At 33.0% G+C, this 12654-nt stretch overlaps 1 protein-coding gene across 2 annotated transcripts; it reads right to left on the reverse strand.

The window, feature by feature from the left end:
• Nucleotides 1-1970: 1970 nt before the first annotated feature.
• On the reverse strand, nt 1971-7606 carry LOC136413815 (mitochondrial glutamate carrier 1-like). Of its 2 annotated transcripts, none has more exons than XM_066397539.1 (8): nt 7457-7606; nt 4680-4712; nt 4306-4440; nt 4092-4241; nt 3713-3846; nt 3136-3321; nt 2762-2918; nt 1971-2697 (listed from the first exon to the last, which is right to left on the reverse strand). In XM_066397539.1, exons 2-8 carry the CDS (start codon nt 4703-4705, stop codon nt 2553-2555), a joined length of 933 nt encoding a protein of 310 aa, XP_066253636.1. In that variant the 5' UTR covers nt 4706-4712; nt 7457-7606; the 3' UTR covers nt 1971-2552. The 2 variants fall into 2 exon arrangements, with proteins under 2 accessions (XP_066253636.1, XP_066253637.1); XM_066397540.1 differs by having other exon boundaries at nt 7441-7597.
• Between the last annotated feature and the right edge of the window lie 5048 nt (nt 7607-12654).

The raw sequence follows: 12654 nt of genomic DNA on the forward strand, positions 1-12654 counted from the left end.
ATATGCCAAAGCAGTTAAATAGCCGATATAAGGAGTTCGTTGCTTCCTTAATAGAATATTTTGAACGGGAAAGGAGCAATAATGGTCCTTTGTTGCCAGTGAATGTCGTCAGAGATATATGTTTATCACTTTTTAATAAATTTCACAGATTGTAATTGATTTTGTTATTTGTAACGAGTAGCTGCGGCATAAGAAACACTAAATTAATCATACAATTGATAACACCCCTGAGTTTCAGCGTTAGGACGTGCATCAGTTTTTTTACTGAACGACCTATGTATATGTACCAATATGTTTCAAATTATTTTTCCTCGAGAACTATGCAGATATCGATTTTCAATAAAAGTATCTTTTTTATGTAGAAATCTTCAGATTTGCCCTTTTGCCTATTAAATTGTCAATAAAGATACATGCAAGAAAATTTGGATACTTTTAGGCACATTTATGGCGCAAACTCAGCAGAATAAGGTTGCAAATTTCCTATTATAAAATACTCAATAATACGTAGAGCTTAGAAATAAATACATTTAGAAAATAATTTTACTGGAAATAATGCATCGTTTTCCATGATGACGTGGAGCTTTCTTTTACACATTATATATAATCCACACAAGTGCAGTTCAGCTCATCACATCTATACTATTATATATAGAGTGAAAATGTGTAATTCTTACTTGTCTTGAGCTTTAAACATTTCAAAACCGATAATATATTTATGACAACAATGTGCCATTTCGGCATTAACAACATATTGTTTTCAGAATGAAAAATAATCGAACCGTCCCAGAGATATCTGAAAAGGACCGAAATTTAAAAAACATGTTTACACAACAGTTTGTTTAATCCAAGTAGTTTGGGCAAAGAGATTTTTGAAATGATGACACTTTCCATACCAGATCTCTCATAATTGGGGAATCTTCATTAATTCGCAAATCGGCTAAAAAAGACCTTCAAAAATTAGCAAAAAAAGAAATACATGTATCAATCTCTCTTTTACACACTATAATTCGCATATGTCTATTTCTGTTCAACTCAATACGTGTTAATTGGTTAAATATTTTTTGACTAGCTAGAGAATCTTAAACTTCTGTGTTTATATTGATAACGAAAATATTTAATTTCGTTTTGAGGAGAAATTGCTTTCAAACTTCAAAACTCCCGCACAGTTCCTGAAATACGTGTAAAAATTGAAGTTTTGAAAAATGCAACTCGTTTATTTTCTCCAAAAATTGCAAAATAAATAAAATTTAAAACATTTTATAATCAGTTTCAAAATATGTCAATCCGCAACACCGAAGTAATTTCGTGGTTATGTCAAATTGACATATAGTTCAACTACTGTGAAATGTTAACTGCTGGTAAGGACGTTGCGATACAAATAAACCGAAGAAAGCAAGACATAAAACAATTCCGGATGGTGAGTGATATGCATTTGATTGGTGCGTGGTTCCAAAAGTGGAAGACTACGAAAATGTCAAACATGTAATGCTTCATTTGGTTTAAAATGGACTTTAAGGCTATGTTATGTGTAGTTCTTTTACAGAATCCGCTCTGAAATCACCCGATTTGTGTCAATGCCCTAAAAATATTAATAAAATGCAATTGGCAAAATACTCAATATCCACGCACGTGAATCAAGCATTATACGAGAGCTATGTGGATCTTAATGGCCGTAAATATAATTTTAACTAAAAACACGTCATTCAACTAGTTATGAAATTGTCACAACTGTTAAATGTAGTTATTTTTCGGCCAATGAAATGTTAGTTCTATGTTACGCTTGTTATTTTTATGTTCAAGAGAATTCACTAAAAACCTCAAAAAACATTTTACGTCAAATTCAATGCCAAAATTAGCCTCCTTCTTATGTTTGCATTTGCCAACCAGGTGTTGTCTTCATTTTTGGAATGCTCAATTTTGACAAGATTGATTACCGCCAAATTATATAAATTTAAGCAAAACAAACTTAATTAAAAAAAAGGCTTTTTTCTTATTTAAATAATAATTATTCAACATTAACGTATTTTTTCCTTGAAGAAACAAACAAAAACAACGAAACAAAATAAATTATACAAGAAAATAAAAGTCTAAAAATGTAATACTGGGCAAATGCCGTTGAATAAATCTCGGTTTCTGCTATTTTCCGTTACATTTCGCCGAATAAATATTAATAAATTTTTCTAAAATATCACATGATCCTTCAAGAGTGCTAGAGAAAATATAGAGAGTGCTGTCACCTCACTATTTGAAATTAACTAACTTTAACTCATTAATATTCTCGTTAAGAGAAGCTGCCTTTTGCGTCTTATATTCAACTATTTAAGCGTTTCTTTATACGTATTTACTTAGGTTCCTATTCTGTATATTGAACTTTTGCTCTGCAATTATACTGATGTTCCAGAAAAAAAATGGGAAAGAGTCTCATATAACTTGAAAAATCCATGGGATCGAAGTTCTATAACGAACTAAAGATCACAATAGGCCCATTGTAAATCCTATGGATATCTACACCATATGCAAAAAGTTTGTTGGATGAACAATCTAAATGGTTCTTAACCTCGCTTAATACCCAGTAACCTTTCGGCTACCCCTAAATAGTATACTGTTTGGGCTATTCCGAATAACGGTGCTATGACGATCATTCTGCAAGCTCCGCCTTTGAAGAACGCAGTAGGGCCTTCATATCTCAAAATATTACTAAAAAAGATAAGAAAAAGGTTTTTAAAGTGTTTTAAAGAAAAAAATGTCAACAAAATCTCACATAAAAGCATTTCCAATTCCTGAATATGAACGTTCGCCTTCAGCTTTGTGAATAGCCTGAAGTCGTGTTTTAACCACATCAAATGGGTTAACTGCTAATGCGGCAGTGGAGCCGGCTACGCAGCCCGATAGGAAGGAACACCAAAAGACCGCTTCACCTAAAAATTCATATATTTTAAATCTAGAGTTATTTTCTCTGGAAAAATGAGATTTCAATAGTAAAATGCTAATTACGACTATGAATTAGTGATAGGGAGCTGAATAAATGTGGCTCATAAGAACCATATTTAACAAATTTACGAATATCCTCTCAAGTGAAAATTGATTTACTGTACTTCAACATTAAACCCATAATACACTATTTATTTTGTTTACCTGATCCATCGTTTTTTCTGGGGCCCAGATCGTTAAGGGTGGCAAAAAGAGGAAAGTATATCACAGAAAACGAAACATCCCTGAGCATTGTGGCACCAGTGCCCTTATATAAACCGAGAATTCCATGCTGTCGAAATAGGCCTAGGGCCAGTTCTGTAGCCGATGTTTTAGGTACTGTTTTTCCCACTAAAAAAAGAACAGTATACATTGGCAAATTTTAGGAATTTTACTATTCATACTGACAGAAAAGTTGACAAAAACAGTAATAATCTTAAAAGAAAGAACCACTCAGGGTGTTCTCAACTAAATAATGATTTTTTATTAAGTGGTACATTCACCATGTCAAGAATAGGCGCGTCCACCATGTAAAGACTCAGTCCATAGATCATTAAAAAACGCATTCACCATGTCAGGAAAAACTACTGTCTTAAAACCATTATGGCAATAATTATTTAGACATTATTTAAAACAGTGAAAGAGAGGTCGTTTTAACTTCAACATTACATTTTTATTTACAAAATTGTATGGATTTTTTAGAGGGAAAAATTACCCCCTAGAAATACTCTATTAGACATACCTAAACGAGCCTGAGCTGCAACTCTTCCTGCATCTTGCATTTGAATTTTTAGAAGCTCCATCGGCGTTGTTATTACAATTTGGCATAATCCAGCCAAACCGCCTGCCAACATTTGCCGAAACATTGGGAGCGTTCTAAAATAGGGACCTCATAAAGCAACTTATGCATTTTATTATACTGCACATACAAAGCATAAATATGTGTGGATTTCGAGAAAGTTTTCAAACACTTTTAAATGTTTATCATTCTTGGTTGAGATACCCTTACTTGTTGCTTAACTGGTTTTTGATTGATTTGATATTTCAACAGGAACTAATTTCATAAACAAGTAAATGGCGTTTTTATCTTTAAAAGTTATTGACGAAGAAACATTACTTACTTATCTTTAGTCTGCAGGTGGTACCGGAAAAAATCATTTGCTGCTAATTTAATGGCCTTCTCGGGGGTTATTAGCAAAATATTCACCGCAGACCCTCGGTACATGCCAAAAAATCCCTCTTGTTTGTATACTTTCCTAAAGGCGTCCACCCTAAAAATTAAAAAAAGCACAATCACTCCAAATTTGAAAATAATCTAAAAGTTCCCTTTCTTACATGCTGTTATACATTTTTTCTCCATTAGGACCGATCTGCTGATTTTGCAGCCTGGTCTTGACCAAATCCAGCGGAAAGACGCAGGTGACTCCGATAATTCCGGCAATACCTCCATTGATGATTTTAGGTACCAGTCTAAATGTTGTTTTTTTTTAAAAACTACAAACTAAAAACTTAAAAATTAAAGCATGCATCAGTTGTACATTATTATCAGTATACCATGACGAATGTTTGGCTACATTCCCAATTTTATGTAAGTAGTAGTAAATGTGATATCTACGTAGTTTAAACTATTAAAAATGCTTCGATAAACTAGAAATATCTAATCTGTTGACATACTTTTTCTTTATAAAAATATACATGAAAATACTTACGAGAATGAACTTTGTTTTTCTGCCATAAGGCCCCTGAAAAGAAAAAATGGTTTCACTTTATGTATCAGTACTAGTATCAATAGTTGTAAATTATGTATTAGGTTTTCCGCATATGTAATTAGTGATATATTTTAAGCAGCTTATTTATGTATTAAAATTATACAGCTTAATTATGTATTAAATATTTTGAAAGAACCACTATTGAAGTTTAAGTAAAACAAAAAATATTTGAACTGATTAGAATGAATTAGCTAATCTGATAAATTTTACTCTTGCAACATTGATTTCGAAAACAATAATGTGACTTCACAAAATTGAGAGAATTGCGTACATTAATAAAGGATAATCATTTTACATGATATGTGTCATGTACATGATATGTTCCAAGAGGACGTATTTTATTTTGTAAATTAAAATGGTTAATTGTGGTTGTATATTAACAACAAAGTACCGCGCTCTCCGAAATTAGATATAATGAAGGACTGAAGGTTACTAAAAACGATGTGTGCTAAAATTTCCATATATTAAATAATTTATTGCAGCCATAAAGCCGTTATCAAGGATGATAAACTGGATTAAAAATTTGTTGATTCCGATTTTATCCCTGGATTATGGTTTAAAGGAAAGCAGAGGTTTTCAGTTCAAATTTTTTTATGTATAATACATAATTTCAATTCAACATGTCAGAGACAAATGTTTGAAATAGTGCATACTGAATTTGTCTCAACGATAACGCAATCATTTTGATATTGAAGTTAAGAAATATTCAGATGAAGTTCAACAATTACGCATTAATGAAATTTTGGAATACTTGTGGAATCATTTTTTTAAAATAAAAAAAAAAAATTTCAAAACATTTGTTATTTAACATAACAAAAAAGTTTATGTCCTGTACGTTAGGCTGCGCCTTTTCACTTAAAATGATCAAAAACAGGGGTTGGCATTAAAAAAATTTAACACTGACGTCATATCTGGAACAATGATGACGTCACAGCTAACATTATCCAACCAAATTATGTGGAATTTTAAAATAAGGTAATTTTCATTTTAATTTAAGTCGAAGTGCCCAAGTATTTTTTATTATTTTAATTCCTGACCGAGAAAATAGATTTATTCCATACTTTATGTACACACTGTAAATAGCACTTTTTATTTTCGTGTGTAGATGGATTCATCCTCTCTCAAAGTGATTTGAGAATTATACTCATGGGGGATGGATAAGGGGCATGGACTAAGGATAAGGCTTGAAATAAGGGGTTCTCTTATATCTGTATCTCCCTTTTATTGTGTCGTTATATTTTCCCATCTGGACTCATGGCATACTTGAAAATAATATGTCCTTGTATCCTCCCTTGTGTTTTTTGAATAAGAAAAACGTTTTAATTCACTCAATTGATTATATTGAAGTACACTGATTAATCATGATTTTGCTATAACGCCTCAATTTTCATAAAAAAGTCCTAGTTTAAGTTTTTGTAAAGGGGAACATGGATGTATTTTACGCACTCATTAGATAGCTCTTTAAAAGCTAATTTCATTTATTATAAAGTTTTACATATTCATCCCTTTGAGTTTCCTCAAAAATTGATTCCACACTGTTTTTAAATTCCTTAAATCTTTAAATGCCCGCCTTTTTTTATTAATAAAAGTGGCGCTTCTGAGAATTGGTTATATCCGCATTCCAGACATTTTATTGTGAAGTACTTTAACGCCAGTTAAAGGGGAGGTTCTATTTAATAAAGAGATAGTTCTGAAGGTATGTGGGTTAGTCGGTCACTGCCCGTAAGACAGAGTACGAAAATGTCGAGACCAAAGCTAGATAAGGACATCAACAGGTGTAATGCACGCTACAGTCGAATAGGCAAATCATAAATCTATCTTTGTCCCGAATCCCAAGGTCATACGACGCAGAGAGAGACAAAACGTCAATAGGAGAAACATCATAACCTCAAAAATGTTTGTTTTGCTTCGATTTTAGTTTGGGTTGTTATTTCATTACTTATAAATGAAAACTAATTTAAAATAATTGAAAATTGTGTTTTGTGGTAATAACATGTATTAGTTTTTGTAGCGCAACTCGTTAATAAACCATTCAACTCATTCAGTTAAATTCGTAACATCTCTAAGGTTTCCCTTTAAGCCCACAACAATAGCGTACTTCCGATTCATGAAACATTTATTATTTTATATTCCAATGTGGGGGTCTAGATTCATAACGTTTTGAAGTTGTTTCAGATAATATTACACACACGTAGGAATATAAAATATCTAAGAAAGTGTCTCCATGTTCTGTTAAGCCTTATTAGAATACCATAAAATATTAAATTCAAATGATATTTCAATTTTATATTCCAATGTGAGGACAGACTCATCCTTTTTCAAAGTTATATCAATTATATGGTGAAGCAAATTTCCTATGTACTAAATATATCCATTGCATTTGCCATAGGTGATAATTGTATAGTGTTAAAATCATTATAATTTTTAAAATAAATATTCGTCACATATGCAGTAAAAGTGTGAATCGTGAGTCTGAATCTAATATCAGCTTGGTGAAACAGTAGGAACTAGAATAGGTAAAACATTAGGAATGACAACGCAATTAAAAGGAGCAAAGGCATAGTAATTGAATTTTCGATGATAAAATCGAACTTCAATTAACGTCTCAATTGAGACTTCAATTAGGTTAATTTGAGACAAACAATACAACTTATGCTTCATTATTAAACCAATGGGTGAACGGGACAAACCTTGCTCTTACCTATCCAAGTTTTCACCTGCAAAACCTTTTAAAATGTCCTAAAAATTTACACTTTACCGGCGATGGCAGCCCGACAGTTTAAACCGCACTTACTCAACAATATAGGCGCACTGACTAAGCTGAAGGTACCACATGCAACCGCTCATATATTCCAAAATTAATATTACAATTGAAAATTGATTTTTTTCGTTGGCTGCATTTAAACGTTCATCAGCTGATCGCTGTCAGTTAGTTCTTTGTCTCTCTCAAAAATCGTTAATGTTAAATCACGACAGCTATAAGAGCAAGAGAGATGGAGCATTTTAGAGTGTAGCTGTAACAGTTAGGTTGTGCTGCAATCTTTGATGTGCTTAAGTAAGTATGAGGTTTAACGGCAAAGGAAGTTTTAAATTTCGTACACCAGTAAGACTGGATTAGCATATAAGTAGGAGATGGCGCCACAGAGATAATTCAAAAAAATTCTTAATATCTAGCTATATAACAATCTCTATAGATACACAGAAAAAATAAAATGATTCAATTAAATAAATAATTTGATAGAATAGATTTCGAATTTATGTTTAAGTGAAAATTTTAAATATTGCTTATAACAAAGAGTTGTGAAAATTTGACTTATTTTATAAAACAATGTGGAACTCAACTCTAGAGAACAGATAAATTGAACTATATTTAAATAATGAAATCCCTAGATGAGTTTACCAATTTTTAAACTACCCTAAACCAATCTTAAAGATCAAAATGTTATTTTAATAAATAAGATTAATAAAAGGCAATTAGTGCATATCAAATGTAATGACTTCATCTCTCTTAGATTTTTTTGTGGAATAAATCGACAATATCAACGATACTTTTATGAAAATCAGTAATCATGCATCAGTTTATTAAAACTCATTTTTCTAGGAAATGGTCTACCCTAACCGGATGAAATAAGAGAACTTGTTTTACTTAGAAATATTTGTGATTCAGTAACTTGATTTCAAAAATTAAGGAATAAATCAAAGTAAGAAACAAACAAAAAAATTAGGGCATTATTTTTGTTGAAAACTTCCGGTATGTGACACCCCTGACTAAAATCTGCAAATATTAACACAGAAAAAGTGTTTCTATTCCAATTTATTAAAATTTACCAAATTTGATCATTTTAGCGCAAACTGTTTCGAAAATATTGTAAAAAAAAAACACCTTTAGAGTTCCTCCTTTAAGGAATTGCAGCCCCTTTAATAAGCAATTTTTGGGGCTTGTTTATAGGATTTTTTAAAATTATTTTAATCTCTAAAATTACCTTCCAAAATATTTTTACGTTTTTTTCCGGACACATTGTATACAAGGTGTTGAAGGTTAAAATTTTAATCTTTTTTTTGCCATTATTCTGAAAATATATACCTAGGTTAGAGGCTTGAAAATTTGTAAATTTATGTTTTATATGTTCTAGAAAATGAAAATACACAGGTTGGTTTAGCTTTTAATTTCCCGTATTATCAAATTTAAACATAGTGTTCGTTAAATAGATTTTATCGAAATGGAACACGAATACATAATTAATGGAATAATAGTTGCTCCTTCAGATTTTGAATCAAATTTTGCCTTAGACATACCAGGTAAAACCTTATTAACCGTAAATTCTGTAAAAATGACCGTAACCTCTATTAGAAACGCGGAAATTGCAAAACGTATCTTATTCGTCACTTAAAAAAACATAACTTTATAAATTTTCAAGTGTCTAACTTAGATATTTTCAGAAGAATGGCAAAAAAAATGAATTAAAATGTTAATTTTCAACACCCTGCATATATCCGAAACAACCAACTTTCGGATAAGGTATATTTTCTCCAATCATCACTTTTCAATGTGTAGTATCTCCAGCTTTCGGTTGTCCCATTGTTGATGAATCGCCTTGTATAAGTGAATCTCCAAAATGATCCGATAAAGGTTCATTCCTAAAATCCTAAAAGGTGGCTTTGCTGGCATCGTAAGGATAGTCTGCACCTTCTTTCTGGATTTCATGAAGACAAGAACAGTTTACAGGTTTTAATGGAAAAAATCCGTATATGTAAGAGTAGATTTTTTTTTTCAAATGTACACCTCTATTAGAAGCTGATTTCTCAACCGGTTCATCTTTCTGGAATGCAATTCCCTTAACAAATTTACTCTTCTGATCTCTTTCGACAGTTTGATGCGTTTACGAAAATTCGCGCCTCTGAAAGTTTAGGTGAGACGCATCGGGGATTGGGAGTTGTGGCCTCTTTAGTCACACCAGAAAAAGCTGTGCAAACGACGTCAGGTTTCATTTGAGAGACAAAAATAATTAAAACCCTCCGAAGGGATTTTTCCCTCATTTCGTTGTACAAAAATTTCATCAAGCTCTTTCTATGTCGTTAAGGTCTGGCAGGAGCCTTAACCGGGATAGTCCATATATTTATTGCTACGCTTGTGGAATTACTAAAGATAGAGTTGCAGGATTTAGGAAGGGTTGCTTCAATGAACGCCAAAATTGGTAGGCAAAACTGGAAGAAACACATTGCTTATTTTTGTCACCGCATAATCTATCTTCCAGATCCCAAAACAGACAAAGGACGTAGGCATAATCCAAAGTAGAATAGTAAAGGGCGTCCACCGGATTAGTCGCTTGTTACGTCAGTGGTATTCCATTTTGTCCTGTATACAATTTTTTACTCCAAAGGATCATAGTAATAATTCTAGTGATTTTAAAGGATTTCAAGTGATATTGCCACAAATGAAGGAATTAGAGCATTTTCCAAGAGAGGTGCCGGCAAGCTCACCGTTATTGACCCCCTTTACGCCGTCATTCAAGAGGTCCATTAGGTGTGGTCGCTGCAAATAGAAAAATTTAATTAGAAAAAATTATTTCACGTGGAGCTTGTTTTTTTTTAGTACGTACCATTAAATTCTTCAATTCACTTAGCGATTTGTTACTTTTCCTGCTGTTTTTGTATTAAAAAAACGTCGACTTTCTTTCTTTAGCCGTTCATAACGCGTAATTAAAACTTGCAGATGCACATCTGATGGTGTAATATGATGGGAAAACCACAATTCGCAGTCGACTTAAGGGACTTACAATCAAGAGAAAGGCAAAGCACTCCCTCTTCATCCACCTGTAACTCACGTGTTTCCAGTTTTCGATCAAAGGTCTAATGAAGTAATTTTAAGGAAAAAGCTGGGGCTACAAGACGGTGCATAGGAGCTTGGGAAAAGCTCGCTCATAGCGAGATGAACCAACTTATAATCGAAAGTGGCATTTGGCGGTTACGGCACGGACCGACTCTTCGGGTTTTTCGATGCTTGGAATCATGAGTTCAAAAATAATGAATAGTTGATAAAAAACGCTATTAAAGAATGCTGCAGTTTCTTTGTTGTTTATAAGTTCATAAGGTTAAAGACCCGTTGTGCCCTTGTCTGAGCCGATGTGCGGGGAATACCAGCTTGTTAAACCCGCTTTGACCGCGATCCTTTTTTTTATTCTTCAGCGCTAATGAATGGTTTATTAGAGTGTGTAGAACCTATCTTCTTGACTGGTCGTTAATCTTCGCCTTGACCTGTTGCGAAACTGCAAAATGTTTGATTAACGTTTCTAGTATTGCGTTGACTAGACGAGAGTGCAGAAAATGATAGTTTGTGAAACCGCATTAACTATTATTTATTACTTCCTTAAACCGATTAAAATCTAAAACCGCAACTAGCTACTATATTCAAAAACGTAAGCAATACTAATGCGTTGTTTACTAGATTTGCCTATTTTCAGACGTATGGGGGAATCCACTTGAACGTTCATTATACGACGAGCCTTAATGAAGGCTTCGGAGAAAACACGTCTGTGGATGAAACAAAGATTTTAGATTAGTAATGAAATCGCGATAAGAGATTTAATTAAAAAAGGTTTCTTTTTAAGGCGTTAGCGTTGCCATTGATGGCGTCTTCATCTTTCTAGGGTCACAATGTCCTGGCAGTACCTAGGAAGATCAGTTAGATGTAAATGGAGAAACCGATCAATTGCATGTCTTGAAAATGATTTTTAAATCCCAAAATAAATAGCAACAAAGTCGGAAATATTCAACAATTTCATTAATTATTGTATCTCCCTTAAATATGAGTGCGCAGCAACCTGGTTTCTGTTTTTTGTCTTGCTTTTGTTTAAGAGATGTCACGAAACGTCAAAATTAACTTTACCGCATGCGCACATCCGCCCGGGGTTGGCACAGAAACTACCTGGAACCGACATTTTTAGTTGTTAATTGCAAAGTCAACTAAATTCATGAGTTACATATCCTTTTTGTTGTGACAAGAAAATATTAAATCGGCATATGAATAAAATATTAAAAACCGCAGATAGTTCCTTGGCAAATTTCTCGCAAAACCATTAATAAATTTCGTCCCAAACCATTGCTGCAGCCGTAAAGTTGATTTCACATCTTGCCTTTGGGTCGTTTAAGTAGTAAAGGAGTGGCCACTATACCTGACGTCATGTTTTTTTCTTATTTATCATCTTTTTTAAATTAATAAAAATGGTCGCCGAGAGGCTAGACAAGAAAGCTTAATATTATTCTTAAATGTGTATTTGCCCAAAAATTATTACAGCAGAAGGTAAACTCTCGTCTGAAAGTGTAATAAACAATATGCGTTGTAAAGGAAGAACCTTGCTGGTTCCGATGGCCTTGCAAGTGACGATGCGATTTCAGATATTTCTGTTTTACTGCATTTCATGGTGTTATTATACGGATTGTTTCATTAAGTTATTTGTTTTGATTTTGGACGATAATTAGCAAAACACCTACACTTGAGAGTTACTTAAAAATTCAGCTGCAAAAAAAAAAAAAACATTTTTTTTCCATTTTTTAACCTAAACTAACACCATAATCATGGCATAAAAGTGAAACTTTTTTGAAGAATTTCTGGTCGTCAAAAATATTCGAAAGATTGCTCTAAGTAATGATCCTTCTTCTCAATATTCCACCTTGACACCCCTTAGGTCAGGTTAGTTTAGGCTAGTTTAAGTTAGCCTTGATGTCTGTGGGATTTGGAGTTCTTAGTAAATATCTGTGCAGAGTAGGGGTTGAAAACGAAAGTCACTGCTGGTTCTGTCAGGAGGGAATTGAAGACACTCCATAACATACCCTATTGGTGTGTCCTGAGGGGAAAGTGGAGCGAAAGAGAGTAAGAGCGAATGAATTGAGACTGAGATGGATGGAGTTCAAAACT

This window comes from Euwallacea similis, chromosome 15 (genome assembly GCF_039881205.1).
Source record: "Euwallacea similis isolate ESF13 chromosome 15, ESF131.1, whole genome shotgun sequence".
NCBI classification, from domain to species: Eukaryota; Metazoa; Arthropoda; class Insecta; order Coleoptera; family Curculionidae; genus Euwallacea; species Euwallacea similis.